This window comes from Octopus sinensis, linkage group LG24 (assembly GCF_006345805.1).
Source record: "Octopus sinensis linkage group LG24, ASM634580v1, whole genome shotgun sequence".
Taxonomy (NCBI): Eukaryota; Metazoa; Mollusca; class Cephalopoda; order Octopoda; family Octopodidae; genus Octopus; species Octopus sinensis.
This window is the reverse complement of record NC_043020.1, coordinates 14488364-14504979: the sequence shown is the minus strand read 5'-3', so window position 1 is coordinate 14504979 and position 16616 is coordinate 14488364. Positions and strand designations below refer to the sequence as shown.

The window sequence follows — 16616 nt, the reverse complement described above, 5'->3', positions numbered from 1 at the left end:
AGCTCTGAGATTTCAATGATGTGATTGTTTTTAGACTGACATTATAGGGTAGGTGTCAGAGGTCAGATCTGGACAGTTAGAATATTTGGGCCTGATACGACCAGTTTGAATGCTAAAGGTTTAAATAATCTGGACAATTACTGTTCTAGTATTGTGATAGCAACATCACAACTACCATAACTACAATTTGCACTTCTACTAGACCAGTGATGGTCACTGGTTGCTGTGGTGGTGAGGTGTCAACCTATAAGTTATCAGTGGAGTAAGAGGTTTACTGAAAGTAATGTTTTGTTCATGAGACAGGGAGAAGTGTTTGGGACATGATAGGTTAATATCTAGTGTTGTGCTACATGGGAAGTAGTTGAAACGTGACAGATGAATATCTATTCCCTTAATCCTTTAGCGTTCAGATTTCTCTGTTCAATGCAGTGCTTATTTTATGCACATTGTCTCGAATTAATCATGCTTTATCTTGTAGCTTCAAGATTTCAATGTGATTATTTTCAGAATGACATTATAGAACAGGTGTAAAAGGCCAGATCTGGTCAGTTGCTGTCTAAAACAGGTAGAATATTTTGGGCTGGATATGGCTGGTTTAAATCCTCCTCCTCATCATCATCATTTAACATCTGTCTTCTGTGCTGGCATGGGTTTGAATGGCTGGACAGGAATTGGTTAGGCCAGGGGCTGCACCAAGTTTCATAGTTTGTTTTGGCATGGTTTCTACGGCTGGGTGCCCTTCCTAACACCAACCACTCCTCAGAGTGTATTGGGTGCTTTTTATGTGGCACCATCATCAGTGCTTTTTAAGTGGCACCTTGGTTTTAAGATCTTGATACTGTTGTGGTGGGCAGGTCTTCTCAAGTGCAACAATGTACCACATATCTCTGTCTTAAAAGCTAAAGGGTAATTGTACTGCTGGATCACAGGAGGGAGGGCCAAGAAGGTGTCTACGACTACACATTCCCCTAAAACAGTAAACAAGGGCCCCGGTGATATTGTTGTTATGATTGGTCTTATGATGGAACAATTCTTCTTTCTTGATGGTTTTCATTTCTCATATTTCCAGGGCTATTGGAGGAGAAGTCACTGCAGATGGAGATTTTCTCATCTTTGAAGGCAACCGTTACAACAGAAAAGGATTCTTGTTCAAAAGTTTTGTCATGTCTGCCATTGTAAGTGGCTATTTTCTTATTTTCTCTTTTTTGAGTGGACACATATGGTTGGTCTGTTGATCTGATATTTCTTTGAGAGCCAACAGATACAACTAAGACAGTATAAGACTGTGCTAGACTTAAATACTTTGGCATTGTTCTGAGTAGCAACACTTCATAGCTGCTCTAATTTTCATTCCTGGCCAGTCATTAAAATATATACTGAACAAACTCTTGCCAACTGTGTTTCCTTCACAAATGTCGGCTCAGTTCCTAATTGAAAGAAATCCTTAACGAGTAGGATCTTCTTGTACTCATGGGTAACGAGAATTGATATTTTAGACTCATTTCCATTCAACTCCAACCGGAGTTTAGTTTCCATTTCTGTAATTATTACTGATATACATTTCATTAACATTTTGGAATTAATTAAATTGACTGTACAGCTCTCCTACAAATAATTTTGTCAAAACGGTAGAGGAGTAGGGGCCGAAACCGGACGTGGTTCCTCCTAATGATGTCTTGAGCTCACTGGATCCTATAAAGGAGCTGTTGTGGTAGCAGACCACGAAACACAGTTGTAATTCCCCCCAAATCAAAAGAAACGTTTAAGTTGGCTGTAACTGATTGTTAGAGAAATGTTATTCCTCCTGGCTATTTCACTATTTTTTACACAACCAATGTTTTTCAGAAAAAAGATGAATATCGCAAAATCCTATTTTTTCTAACATTTTTCGGTATCTCTGTTGTCACATTGTTTTGTAACATGAAAATTGTTATTTAACCCTTTAGTGTTCAGATTACTCTGTTAAACGTAATACTTTTTCACTCAAATTGTTTTAATTAATCATGCATTATCTTATAGCTTTGAGGTTTCAATGACGTGATTGTTTATTTTTAGAATGTCAATGTAGGTTAGGTGTGCGAGGCCTGATCTGGTCAGTTTAAACATAAAATAGGTAGAAAACTTTGGCCGGATATGGCCAGTTTAAACACTAAAGGGTTAAAACAGGGAGAATTGATGCAACATTAAACAGATTACATACTGTTGAGTCATGAATTTGTATTTTACAACAGTTGTAAAGTGTATTTGAGTCTCTCTATTAATGGCAGAAAGCATTGTTTTGATAAACTGATTGTTCAGATATTTCATATGGAAAACATGTAGCAGGAATTGTGCTTGTCAGCCAGGCTAGCACAAATAATATAAAATTAAGCGCTTATCATGGTATATGTGCTTCTGCTATTGCATAATACCTTTAGCCAAGGTTTCAATTTGTAATCATATTACCCATTGTGCTGTCTGTTAACTTTATATTTAACAGACAACACAATGTGAGGTATAATAGCCATCTCAATATGGCTAACCACTAAGGGTGGGTGTTACTGTAGCTTGTAGCCCCAGGAGAACATCGTCTCCAGCTGGCTTTAGGCACACTTTCTGTGTCTTTATGGTATTTGCAAAGGGAGGTCATCCCTCCCTCGTCAACCTAAGTGATACGCATGGACTGCAGTTTCTAGGTATTGACCTGTTGTCGGCGTACGACACAGTTTCCCTATAACATGTTAACTCCTGTACAGTTCCGTTGTCCATTTCCTCTTTGTTCATTCAATGGTGATATTTTATTTTTAGATTGCTGATGGCGTCAAACCAACACTGACTGAACTGGAGAAGTTTGAAAATACACCAGAAGGAATTGACATGGAGTGTATCCTTGTTGTTGTTGTTGTTGTTTACCTGTAATATACTTGGGTTGATTCAATCAAGTATGACTTTTACCAAAAAATATTGATAGTGGCTGTGTGGTAAGTAACTTGTTTACCAACCACATGGTTCCGGGTTCAGTCCCACTGCGTGGCACCTAGGGCAAGTGTCTTCTACTATAGCCTCGGACCAACCAAAGCCTTGTGAGTGGATTTGGTAAACAGAAACTGAAAGAAGCCCGTCGTGTATATGTATATATATGTGTGTGTGTTTGTGGGTCTGTGTTTGTCCCCCTAGCATTGCTTGACAGCCGATGCTAGTGTGTTTATGTCCCCGTTACTTAGCGGTTCGGCAAAAGAGACCAATAGAATAAGTACTGGGCTTACAAAAGAATAAGTCCCGGGGTCGAGTTGCTCGACTAAAGGCGGTGCTCCAGCATGGCCACAGTCAAATGACTGAAACAAGTAAAAGAGTAAAGAGAGAGAGTATTCCAACTAAATCCTGATCATTAGGTCTCACATGTGTCACTAGGAACAAGCATGCATTGAATCCTTGAGCAAGACACTTCATTTCATATTGGCTCCTGTCTATTCAGGTGAAAATGAGTACCTTCCTACTGCAAGTGCAGCCCCTTCTCTCTTCAGTTCTCATATTCTGGTTCCACTGGGTCAGAGGGTAAGGAGGGTTGAGGAACCTACAACAATTGGTGAGAAACACATGCTTACCATGTTACCAGGTCTTACTTGTTTGTGAATGATGTTTGTGCTTTCTTTTATCCAATGTATATCTTTTAAGTCAGTAAAGTGTGATTGAGGAAGATTTGGCTACTTTTTCCAGCTGGTTGAGAGAACATGTTGAAGCTCCTTTGTGGGTTTGTTATTACTTTTAGACTTTCCTTCCTCTTTATTACAAGTGTGCCATACTTTCATTTCTAAAAATCTTCCTTAATTAAGACTTTAGTGATTCCGGAAAGGACCAGCTTCACAGAAGTGACACATAATCTTATTCCTGGAGATATGGTGGAAGTCTGTGAAGGAGAATTGATATATCTGCAAGGAAAAGTGATTTCTGTTGATGGCAATAAAATTACAATAATGCCGAAACATGTTGATCTAAAGGTAAATTATTCATTCTAGATTGTTTTTGTTTTCTTTTTGGCAATGTTTCAAATAATAATAATAATAATAATAATATTGAAATTATTGTATACAGTGCTCAGGTGCACCACAACTTGTCAGACAGTGCATATAAAGTATATGCAGTAATGTACAAATGTCTGGAAAGCTAACAATGTATGAGACAGATACATGCTTGTGTGTATATGGAGGGGAGAAAATCAGGTGTAGTGTTGGTAAATCTCAGGAAGCATGGAAGTTTTGAAGGATACAATGCTCCGACAACTAATAACTGATGCCGGCAGTTTGTTCCATGCTTCAGCAACTCTCAGTGTGAAAAAATGTTTCCTAAAGTCATGGGAGCTGTGCTGTTTTCTGACTTTGTAAATATGTCCACGGGTGTTAGACGGGTGGAGTTTGAAAAGGTGCTCAGAGTTATTGTTAGTAAGATGGTTAATAATTTTATGGGTGTCTGCCAAGTCAGCTGCCAGACGTCAGAGTTTCAATGTATCCATGCCCAGGGAAGTAAGGCGTTCAGAATATGGCAAATGCCTGATGGAGGGTATTCTTTTGGTTGCACGTCGCTGAACGGCTTCCAGACGATTAATATCCTGGGCAAGATGCAAGATGCAAATTCCAGGTGAGGTCGTACCATAGCTATATAAAGCCGCAGATAGATAGCCAGAGAGTGGCTCACAAAGGACTTGGTGAGTGGAATCATCTTTTAATTTCTAGCCACAATAGAATGGTTATATTCCCACAATAGGTGGGGTAACATCCCAGTCAAGCTGCAGCAATTTTTGTCTGGTTCTCAAAGCATCAAGTGCCGAAAATGAACTTTCTTATCTTCCATTTTAAAGGGTTACAGAATTAACACAGGTTATAGGAACATAAAGCTTCTTTCACAAAAAGATAGCTTAAACTGTGCTCTTGTTCTAAAATAAGTTGAAAGGTAAGCTACTATAATTCGGCACAAACTTTCCGGACAACCCAATATATATTTCTTTCTAAAAAGTCATTTTATATATTAAAACTCGAGTCCAACTTCTGCCAGCATGGAACATGGATGATGATTATCTCATGAAACCTGTTCATGTCTCATTTATATTGTAGCATCTGTTGAAAGCAAATGCTAAAGAACTTTTTAAGTTGAGTTGTTCTTGGTAAATAAGTCTCAAACCGTTTGATTCCATTGCTTTGTTCAGGATCCTCTAGAGTTTCAAGCACACGAACTTCGCAAACATTTCAAAATGGGGGACCACGTGAAGGTGATTGGTGGACGTTACGAGAACGATACTGGATTAATTGTTAGAGTTGAAGAAAATATGGTTGTTTTATTTTCGGATTTGACCATGCATGAGGTGAGTCATTCCTTTTTATTTCTGTTTACCTTTCATTAACACTTTCGTATTCAGGTTACTTTGTCAAATGTAGTGTTTATTTATTCACATTATTTTGAATTAATCATGCGTTATCTGGTATCTTTGAGATTTCAATGATGTGATTGTTTATTTTTAGAATGACATTGTAGGGTAGGTGTGCAATGCCAGCTCTGGCCAGTTTGAATATAAAACTGGTATTTATATTTGGGCCAGATATGGCCTCTTTAACCCTTTTGTTACTAACCCGGCTGAAACTGGCTCTGGCTCTATAATACAAATGTCTTGTTTTCATAAGTTTTGAATTAAAATCTTCCACCAAACCTTAGTCACAATTTATGTTCCTAACACTAGCTTAATGATAACTAAGTTATTTTACTAAGTTCTTTGTTATATTTAAAATTAATTGAAAGAAACACGGAGAATCTCAAGATAAATACAGTAATGAAAGGGTTAAATGCTAAAGGGTTAATTATTTTTTTGACATACTTTTTTCTGGCGCTCTACCATCTGAGTTCAAATCCTTCTCAAATTTTGGTCTTTCATCCATTTGGGAGTCAATAAAGTTCTAGTCAGGAATTCTGATCAATTTGACTGATCTGTTATGACTTGAATTGTGCAGATTGGGTGTGAAAATAGTATTGCCCAAATAAATAAATGGATATGGTTATCTAGAATAACCTTTTTGCAGAATTAATATCTTCACACAGAATGCACTCTGTACTACTCCAAATGTAGTTGTGATATTAAACTAACACAGGAGCCAATATGGACAATCAACCCAACAGTTCTTTATTTTATTGAAATGTGTCAGTCCACTTTTGGTCAGATGCGGGTGGTCAGGATCCTCTCTAAATTTATCCTCTGCCATTGTTAAGGATCATTCTTATTCTTTAATCCTTTAGTGTTCGCATTATTCTACCAAATTAATGCTTTTTCATCCACATTGTTTTGAACTAATCATGCATTATCTTGTAGCTATGAGATTTTGATGAGGTAGCTGTTAATTTTTAAAACGATATTGTAGGGTTGGTGTGATACCATATCTGGCCAGTTTGAACATAAAAAAAAGGCAGAATACTTTTGGCCGGATATAGCCAGTTTAAATGCTAAAGGGTTAAAATAAGACCATTTTTGTTATTATTTTCAGTTGAAAGTTTTACCAGAGTATCTTCAACTTTGTACTGATATGGCCACAGGAGTTGACACTCTTGGACAATTTCAGTTTGGTGATCTTGTACAGCTAGAGTAAGTCTTTTGTAAAAGTTATTTATTATTTTATTAATATATTAAAATAACATTGAGATTTCATAGTCTTTCTTGCTGGATTAATAATGCTTGTCATAGCACAATATAGTTGTCGGAAGGTGTTGGGTTACTGATTACATAGGCGTAGGGGTGGCTGTGTGGTAAGTAGCTTGCTGATCAACCACATGGTTCCGGGTTCAGTCCCACTGTGTGGCACTTTGGGCAAGTGTCTTCTACTATAGCCTCGGGCCGACCAAAGCCTTGTGAGTGGATTTGGTAGACGGAAACTGAAAGAAGCCTGTTGTATATATGTTTGTGTGTCTGTATTTGTCCTCCCAACATCACTTGACAACCGATGCTGATGTGTTTACGTCACTGTAACTTAGCGGTTTGGCAAAAGAGACCGATAGAATAAGTACTAGGCTTACAAAGAATAAGTCCCGGGGTCGATTTGCTCGACTAAAGGTGATGCTCCAGCATCGCCGCAGTCAAATGACTGAAACAAGTAAAAGAGTATAGTCAAAATGTCTGGCTTTCTCTCAACTGTTGAGCTTATTAATAAACTGGGTGGTTAACAGTAAAGAAGGATGTTGCTGTGGTGAAAGCTATCTCCTCACACGTGGTTCACAGTAAAGCAGAATAGCATGAGTTCAAACCTTGTTATACCTTTTGTGTTGTGTCTTTAGACAGAGTCCGTTACTTAGTTTATCACAATCTATTTGATTGGCACAGTTCTACAAACATTTTCCAGCAATTAGTAGGTGTGTAATTTTAAAAAAAGATTAGTCTAGTACTTATTCTGTTTGTCTCTTTTGCCAAACTGCTAAGTTACGGGGATGACAACACAACACCACCAGTTGTCAAGTGGTGGTGAGAAACACACAAACACATATACGACGGGCTTGTTCCAGTTTCCGTCTACCAAATCTACTCACAAGGCTTTGGTCAGCTTGAAGCTATAGTAGAAGACACTTGCCCAAGGTGCCATGCAGTGGGACAGAACCCCGAACCATGTGGTTAGGAAGTAAGCTTCTTACCACACAGCCATATCTTTACCTATAGATAGCTTCCACGTTCTTTGTGTCAATGCTATGTATATAAACAAACAACCGATTTTGTGTTATCAGAAAATAGAATTTATATTATATTATTATCATTATTTATATTGAACCATAATGATATTACATCATCATCATTGTTATATAATTATATATATTTGATCAACATCAATGGAAATTGTAGCTGTGATACCAGTGCCGATGGCACGTAAGCAAACCATCCAAACGTGGCTGTAGCCAGCGCTGGTGGCACATAGAAACCACCATCCGACCGTGGCCGTTTGCCAGCCCCATCTGGCATGTAAAAAGCACCCATTACACTCACTGAGTGGTTGGCGTTAGGAAGGGCATCCAGCTGTAGAAACATTGCCAGTTTAGACTGCGCCTGGTGCAGCCTTCTGGCTTCCCAGACCCCAGTTGAACCGTCCAACCCATGCTAGCATGGAAAGCGGACGCTAAATGATGATGATGATGATGATTTGTATTGAATCAGTTGTTTCTTTGGAGTTCTCTCAAACATCTGACTAGACATACATCTGATGGTTTGGACACAGGATGATGTCACTACTGTGCAGCATGGACCATGATTTAGCTCTTGTGTTAATTATGAGCTTTTTTTTTTTACTTTTGCTGAGTGACAGCAGCCAATGCCTGCCTAATCAGATGTAGGTCTCCATTCGTTATCTTGGGTGTTATTTATTCTTCATTCAGTCAACTGTTTAATAAACGAATCACCTACAGAAAATCCCAATGTTAGCCACAACATTGTACATTCATGTGTTGCTTTCTCCATTTCAGTCCACAGAAAGTTGGTGTGATTGTCCGTCTTGAAAAAGAGAATTTTCAAGTGCTAAGTATGTTTGATAAGGTAAGATATTAACCTTCATTTGTTATTCTAAGATTTCACAATATAAGTCATGTCTTTGATGTGCTTTCTTCATCATCATCATCATCGTCGTTTAGCGTCCGCTTTCCATGCTGGCATGGGTTGGACGGTGCAACTGGGGTCTGGGAAGCCAGAAGGCTGCACCAGGCCCAGTCTGATCTGGCAATGTTTCTACGGCTGGATGCCCTTCCTAACGCCAACCACTCCATGAGTGTAGTGGGTGCTTTTTACGTGCCAGACGAGGCTGGCAAACGGCCACGATCGGATGGTGCTTTTTACGTGCCAATTTACCTTAATTACTTGTTTCCATGCTAGCATGGGTTGGATGGTTCAATTGGGGTCTGGAAAGCCAGAAGGCTGCACCAGGCCCAGTTTGATCTGGCAGTGATCCAGCTGTAGAAACACTGCCAGAACAGACTGGGCCTGGTGCAGCCTTCTGGTTTCCCAGACCCCAGTTGAACCGTCCAACCCATGCTAGCATGGAAAGCGGATGTTAAACGATGATGATGATGATGATAATAATGAAATTATTGTATACAGTGCTCAGGTACACCACAACTTGTCAGAAAGTGCGTATAGAGTATATGGAGTAATGTACAAATGTCTGGAAAGCGAACAGTGTATGAGTCAGATACATGCTTGTGTGTGTATGGAGGGGAGAAAATCAGGTGTAGTGTTGGTGAATCTCAGGAAGCATGGAAGTTTTGAAGGATGCAGTGCTCCGACAACTAACAACTGATGCCGGCAGTTTGTTCCATGCTTCAGCAACTCTCAGCGTGAAAAAATGTTTCCTAAAGTCATGGGAGCTGTGCTGTTTTCTGACTTTGTAAATAAGTCCACGGGTGTTAGACGGGTGGAGTTTGAAAAGGTGCTCAAGTACCAGTCACATACTGGTGTCAGAAACAATTATTATTATGATTACTTTGTATTTCAGGTGCTGAATGTGAAACCACAGTCAGTAACCAGGAAGCGAGACACCCGTAATGCAGTGGCATTAGATTCCGAATCTAATAATATTCATGTTAAGGATATCGTTAAAGTTATTGATGGTTCACATTTAGTAAGTATTTTATATTATCTGTATTGTGTCATAGACAATATTTCATTGTATCTATATTATTTCCTTGTAATTAAATTGTGATAAATAAAATTTGATATAAATTTTTCAATTAGAAATAGCAGTCAAAGACTGTTTATTTCTATTTTCTACAAATAAGACTCCACATATGACATATCCCTGTAATTCATAATTCACATATAAATTACAGGGATATGTCGTATGTGGAGTCTTATTTGTAGAAAATAGAAATAAACAGTCTTTGACTGCTATTTCTAATTGTTTTGGTATGTAGCTAAGCAACCTGTTGCCTGCCTTTTTTATTTATATCTATCTATCTATCTATCTAGATACTTAATAAATAGGGTTCAACAAAAATTTGCTTCACCACATACCGAAGTTTAGAAATAGCAGCCAAAAGGGACTCCCAGAAAATCCAAAATACTGAAGAAATAGCTAACGTTTTTTGGCTGCTATTTCTAAACTTCAGTATGTGGTAAAGCAAATCTTTGCTGAACCCTATTTATTAAGTATTACTTAAGTTCACCATGAAATGGTCCTTTTTTCATGCCGAATTCTACTTGGTGAAATTATTGATTACTTCTTAATTAATTAATTTTACCCTTTGTTATTATATCTATCTAGATAGATAGATAAATAGTGTGATGTAATGAATAAATACAAGGTTTTCCATTTAACTACATAGTATAATCACTGTTTTTTCTAGTCTTCCAGATATCCAGCTGTATGTAGAATCTGTACTGCTTATGTTGTTCAGTATATATTTTATAGATTTCTAAATATAGGAAATATTTTGTGTGTGTATGTATTCACATACACATGCAGGTGGTTTAACATTGTCTTTAATGCTAATGTCTTCTAATTACAGGGTACGCAAGGAGAAATAAAGCATCTTTACAGAAGTTTTGCTTTCTTAATGTCTCGAATGATGACGGACAATGGTGGATATTTCGTTTGTCGGACCCGGCATTTAACCCTTGCCGGTGGCTCAAGGGTGAGTTGGTTGGTTTCTGTGCCTTTCTGTTTTTATACCATACCCAGGTAGATTTTCTATGTTTATAGATAGATGGACTAGCTGTATATCTATATCCAACATTAATCAATTAACTCCATCTATTTCTGTTTTATATTTTTATCATGCACATTTCCTATATTTTCTAATCTTTTCTTTATCTTATAGCGTAGCAATTCAAGCCTGAATACCCTGGGAGCATTGCCTCCCATGTCACCCCACCTTTCTAGTCCATCTCATCCTGGTGGAGCGCCATCAGCGACACCGCCTCAAGGGCGAGGTAATGGGCGTGGATCATTCATGAGGAGAGATCGTGAACTCATTGGCGAAACTGTTCGCATTATCCAAGGACCTTTCAAAGGTATTTATTATCTGACCTAATTACAATATATTTCATATATAGGTGCAGGTGTGGCTGTGCGATAAGAAGCTTGCTTCCCAACCACTTGGTTCTGAGCAGGTGTCTTCTACTATAGCCTTGGGCTGATCAAAACCCTGACAGTGGATTTGGCAGACAGAAACTGAAGAAAGCCATTGTGTGTGTGTGTGCGCTTGTTCCCCACCACCGCTTGGCAACCGGCACCGGTATGTTTATGGGGGCCATAACTTAGCAGTTTGCAAAGGAGATTGATAGAATAAATACTAGACTTCAAAAAAAAACAAGTACTAGGGGTTGATTCATTTGACTAAAAGTTCTCCAAGGTGGTGCCCCAGCCTGGCCACAGTCTAATGACTGAAACAAGTCAAAAATAAAAAATAGATAAGCATTGATCCAATTATTTGACAATTCTTTTATTTAAAACATCTTCACTCATTAAATGTTTGAGATGTTGTTAATAAAGATTATCTTTTTCTGAATAATTACATGGGTTGGACCAGAAACTGGCAAGCTAGAAGGCTTCACCAGACTCCAGTCTGATTTGGCATGGTTTCTACAGCTGGATACCCTTCCTAATACCAGCCACTTTATACTGTATGCTGGGTACTTTTATGTGCCACTGGCACAGATGCCATTTGTGTGCTACCCGTATCTGTCACAACTGTGATTTTACTTGGCTTGATGGGTCTTCTTCTCAAGCACAACATAATGCCAAAGGTCTTGGTCACTCGTCATTGCCTCTGTGAGGCCCAACACTCGAAAGGTGCTTTTCACATGCCACCAGCATCAGCCACTTTGTGTTATCATTATTTATTTCTTTATTACCCACAGAGGGCTAAACATAGAGGGGACAAACAAGGGTACACTGAATAAGAGTTATTTAAGGATGGATGAATAAAACACCTATGTTTCCAGAGGTGAATTATTTAAACCCCAAAGAATTCCTCTCAACGCATGCCCCCTACTACTTCTGCACATATCGTTAGCCACTAAGGGACATGCTCAAGCAATTGGCAAGTAAATCTGTGGTATTGAGCAGAATATTTGCTGTAGCCAATTTTTCACATCAAGACAAAACAATGCACATGATTACACATCCAATCAGTTAAGATCAGAAGACTATTATTATTATTATTATTATTATTATTATTATTATTATTATATGTTTGACTATTGCTTTATATTTGTACAAGTTGGCTCCAAGTCTCACCCAGATACCTCAAGAGACAACAGGTTGGAAGTTCATGTTGTTGTTATGCCTAGTGTGCCATATATTTGGTTTTTTTTTTGGTGTTGTACTAGTGAATGTCTAAAAAAAAAAAATTGTTGGTTTTAAACCTTGAGATTACATAGAAAGTATTTTGCATAGGATATGAGCAGTTCCCATGAGCACTATCTTTTGAATTTCTGCCATTTTGGGGTTTCCTGGTATCTGAGTTAGGTAGCAATCAGCCCCATTTGCTATCATTCCCAGGGCACCTATGACAACAGGTATTGTTTTAGTCTTCAGCTTCCACATTTTGCTGATTTCTATTTCAAGATCTTTATATTTGCTCAGTTTTTGGTAGGTCTTGACAGATACGTTTATATCGATTGGGGCGGTCATATCAATGAGGAGGCATGTTCTTTGTCTGAAGTCTTTCAATATGATGTCTGGCCTTATTATTATACGCAGTCCATGCGTATCACTTAGGCTTACGAGGGAGGGATGACCTCTCTTTGCAAATACCATAAGGGCACAGATGGTGTGCCTAAAGCCAGCTGGAGACGATGATCTCTTGGGGCTAAAAGCTACAGTAACACCCACCCTTTGTGGTTAGCCATATTGAGATGGCTATTATACTTTACATTGTCGAGCGGTTACTGTTTACATTTCGTTCAGAGATTTATTATTGCTTGCAGACAGTTTTTCGAAATCAGTGACGGAAGTTACTAGAAAAACACTTAAGTATTTGCATACAGGTCTTCCTTTTCATCGTAAACTGGTGATTACCGCCCGTTGACAAGAGGCAACAACCTCGAAACTGCGGTCCGTGCGTATCACTTAGGCTTACGAGGGAAGGATGACCTCCCTTTGCAAGTACCATAAGAGCACAGAAAGTGTGCCTAAAGCCAGCTGGAGACGATGGTCTCCTGCGGCTACAAGCTACAATAACACCCACCCTTTGTGGTTAGCCATATTGAGATGGCTATTATACTTATTATTATTATTATTATTATTATAGTAACAACTTTGTATTTTTTTCTCCTTTCAGGTTACATTGGTATAGTGAAGGATGCCACAGAGTCAACCGCACGTGTTGAGCTTCATGCCTCATGTAAAACTATTTCGGTCGACAAATCACGTCTCAATTGTGTCCGGTATGTTCCTATAAAAAGGGGTTTTGGTTGGGGACAGATACATACTTCTGATTTCAGGAATATTTTTACCTCTGAGAACCTTGAAATATTTATTATGATTCTTAATGTTAATCTGGTGAGGATTAGTAATTATATAGTATATATATATATATATATTTATGACTGGCACCTGGCAGATGCCAGGACTCCTGGACTGGTTGTACGTAAAATGCACCATCCGAATCATGGCTGAAGCCAGTGCCGCCTCAACTGGCTTCCGTGCCGGTGGCACGTAAAATGCTCCAATCCGACCGTGGCCGTTGCCAGCCTCACCTGGCACCTGTGCAGGTGGCATGTAAAAAGCACCCACTACACTCTCGGAGTGGTTGGCGTTAGGAAGGGCATCCAGCTGTAGAAACATTGCCAGATAAGACTGGAGCCTGGTGCAGCCTTCTGGCTTCCCAGATCCCCGGTCGAACTGTCCAACCCATGCTAGCATGGAGAACGGACGTTAAACGATGATGATTTATATAGCTGTGATACCAGTGCCGGTGGCACGTAAGAGAACCGTCTGAACGTGGCTGTAGCCAGCGCCGCCCTGACTGGCTTCTGATCGTGGCTGTTGCCAGCCTTGTCTGGTCTCCGTGCCGGTGGCATGTAAAAGGGAAAATCCGATCATGGCCGTTTGCCAGCCTCGTCTGGCACCTGTGCAGGTGGCACATAAAAAGCACCCACTACACTCATGGAGTGGTTGGCGTTAGGAAGGGCATCCAGCTGTAGAAACACTGCTTGATCAGATTGGTCCTGGTGCAGCCTTCTGGCTTCCCAGACCCCAGTTGAACCGTCCAACCCATGCTAGCATGGAAAGCGGACGTTAAACGACGATGATGATGACACACACACACAGATACATATATGTAATTTTAATTTAGATAAAAAATTTTCTTGGTTCACTGCATTGTTAGCCCCTGATTTACTGTATGTAGTTTACTGCATTAATTATGCTGATTCCCAACTATATTTTTAAGCAGAAGTCCTCCCTGGGTAATTATTTCACTTCCTTGCTCTCACGACGTCAGGAAGAGAGAAGACAACTGCTGCTATCTCAACAAAGAACAATGGCTGGCTAGATATAACAATATCGACAACATTGTACATACATGCCTTATACATTTATACATGTACACATACTATATACACACACACTCACACTCGACCTTTATTCTCTAGAGAAACGCCGCCGCCATGGTGATCTCATTCTCGCTCAAAACATCATAAGCAGAAAGTGTAACCTCTCGAAAGAGCTGTTCTTCACTCCTGCTCCAGAGCGTTGGCTGCGGGGTCACTTCGAAAAGCTCTATCTGCGACGATTTCATCTCAATCGAAGTAGAGGGGCTTTCTCCGTCCGGGTTGCGGATCCGTGGAATAAGCTGCCGGATGGGATAGTGAAGATGCCGACGACCGCTCGGTTCAAAGTCTCTCTTGACCAGAAATGGCCTGAACTCTTTGTATGACCACCCTCCCTGTCCCCCTACATGGCCTTGCTTTTTGCTTTTTGAGCCAAAAAATTAAATTAACTTAAACTTAACTTAACAACACACACATCAAATATAGACATGCATGAGCATAATGAAATGTGTGCAATACATGCAGATTCATACTTATACATATGTACAAACTTAAACGTTCATATGCATACTGGCACACGAAAATGTATAAATAAAATATAAAAAAATTATATACACACTAATATATAATCAAATATATATCTATGTAATGTGTTTGTTTGTATACACATACACATGTATTTTAAAGCTCATACATATAGCTAGACATGTATATTGCTGAGAATTTTGGAGTTTGATTTGGTGTTACAGTAAAACTGTTGATATTTACAATGATGATGATTAAATAGTTTTTCATTTTTCTTTCAGGGGCAGAAAAGTTGGTTCTGGAAGCTCCTCCTATGGACGTACTCCAATGTACGCCTCCCGAACTCCATCCTATGGTGATGGCAGCCGTACACCGCACTATGGTGCCCAGACACCCCTTCATGAAGGCAGTCGAACTCCTATCAGTGGTGGAGCCAGTGCTTGGGATCCAGCTAACCCTAACACTCCTTCGAGGTAATGTGTTTCCCTTATTTACGTAAATTGTGTGAATCTATTTGAATGTTTGGCAAAATATGTCCCCTTTTACCAAGTTATAACAAAGAGTTAGTGAAATATTTAAAATGTTTACAGTTGGATAGATAGACAAATATAACAAAATAATTTGATAAAAAACGTAAATTTTTAATTATTTTCTGAGATTTTACAAAAACAACAAAAATATTTTTTAATTTTCTTTTTCTTTAATCAAATATGTAGAGAGAATAAGACCGAAATAATGCAAAGTCAGATGGCTCGGTGGTTAGAGCATCTGGTTCACAATCATAATGTGGTGAGTTCGATTCCCAGACTGGGCTGTCTAGGTTCTTGAGCAAGACACTTTATTTCATGTTGCTCCAGTTCACTCAGCTATAGAAATGAGTTGCGAGGTCACTGGTGCCAAGCTGTATCAGCCTTTGCCTTTCCTATTTCTTTACTACCCACAAGGGGCTAAACACAGAGGGGACAGATAAACTGATTAAGTCGATTATATCGACCCCAGTGTGTAATTGGTACTTATTTTATCGACCCCGAAGGGATGAAAGGCAAATTTGAACTCAGAACGTAACGGCAGACAAAATACCGCTAAGCATTTTGCCCGGCATGCTAACGTTTCTACCAGCTCTCCGCCTTTGCCTTTCCATTGGATAACATTAGTGGCATGGAGAAGGGAGGCTGGTATGCATGGGCGACTGCTGGTCTTCATAAACAACCTTGCCTGGACTTGTGTCTCGGAGGGTAACTTTTTAGGGACAGTCCCATGGTCATTCATGATAGATAGATAACAAGATGACAAGGCAATTCAACCGTGGATAATAAATATTTTTACAACAAGCGCAAGTCAGGGAATCCCTGTATATACACACGTATGTGTATGTGTATATATATATATATATTTACATGCCAATACCCCATAAAAAGCACTTGTGCTGGCACCATGTGTGAGTGCTCATGTCAATGCCACATTAAAAGCACTCAGCACACTCTGTAAAGTGTTTGGCATTAGGAAGGGCATCCAGCTGTAGAAACCATTCCAAAAAAGTCTGGAACTTGGTGCAGCTCTGGCCAATCCCTCCAACTCATGCCGACGTGGTAAACGGATGTTAAAGGAT

The 16616-nt window shown here is 39.3% G+C and overlaps 1 protein-coding gene across 6 annotated transcripts in view; it reads left to right on the top strand.

Moving 5' to 3' along the window:
- LOC115223911 (transcription elongation factor SPT5) overlaps positions 1-16616 on the top strand; it is a 59880-nt gene that overhangs the window by 38437 nt on the left and 4827 nt on the right. For all 6 annotated transcript variants that reach the window (XM_029794641.2, XM_036513012.1, XM_036513011.1 and 3 more), the window contains 11 exons: positions 1070-1175; positions 2788-2863; positions 3820-3977; positions 5180-5335; positions 6504-6601; positions 8458-8527; positions 9480-9605; positions 10492-10617; positions 10804-10996; positions 13270-13375; positions 15289-15480. In XM_029794641.2, coding sequence (XP_029650501.2) covers positions 1070-1175; positions 2788-2863; positions 3820-3977; positions 5180-5335; positions 6504-6601; positions 8458-8527; positions 9480-9605; positions 10492-10617; positions 10804-10996; positions 13270-13375; positions 15289-15480 — 1407 coding nt within the window. The remainder of the gene's footprint in view (positions 1-1069; positions 1176-2787; positions 2864-3819; positions 3978-5179; positions 5336-6503; positions 6602-8457; positions 8528-9479; positions 9606-10491; positions 10618-10803; positions 10997-13269; positions 13376-15288; positions 15481-16616) is intronic.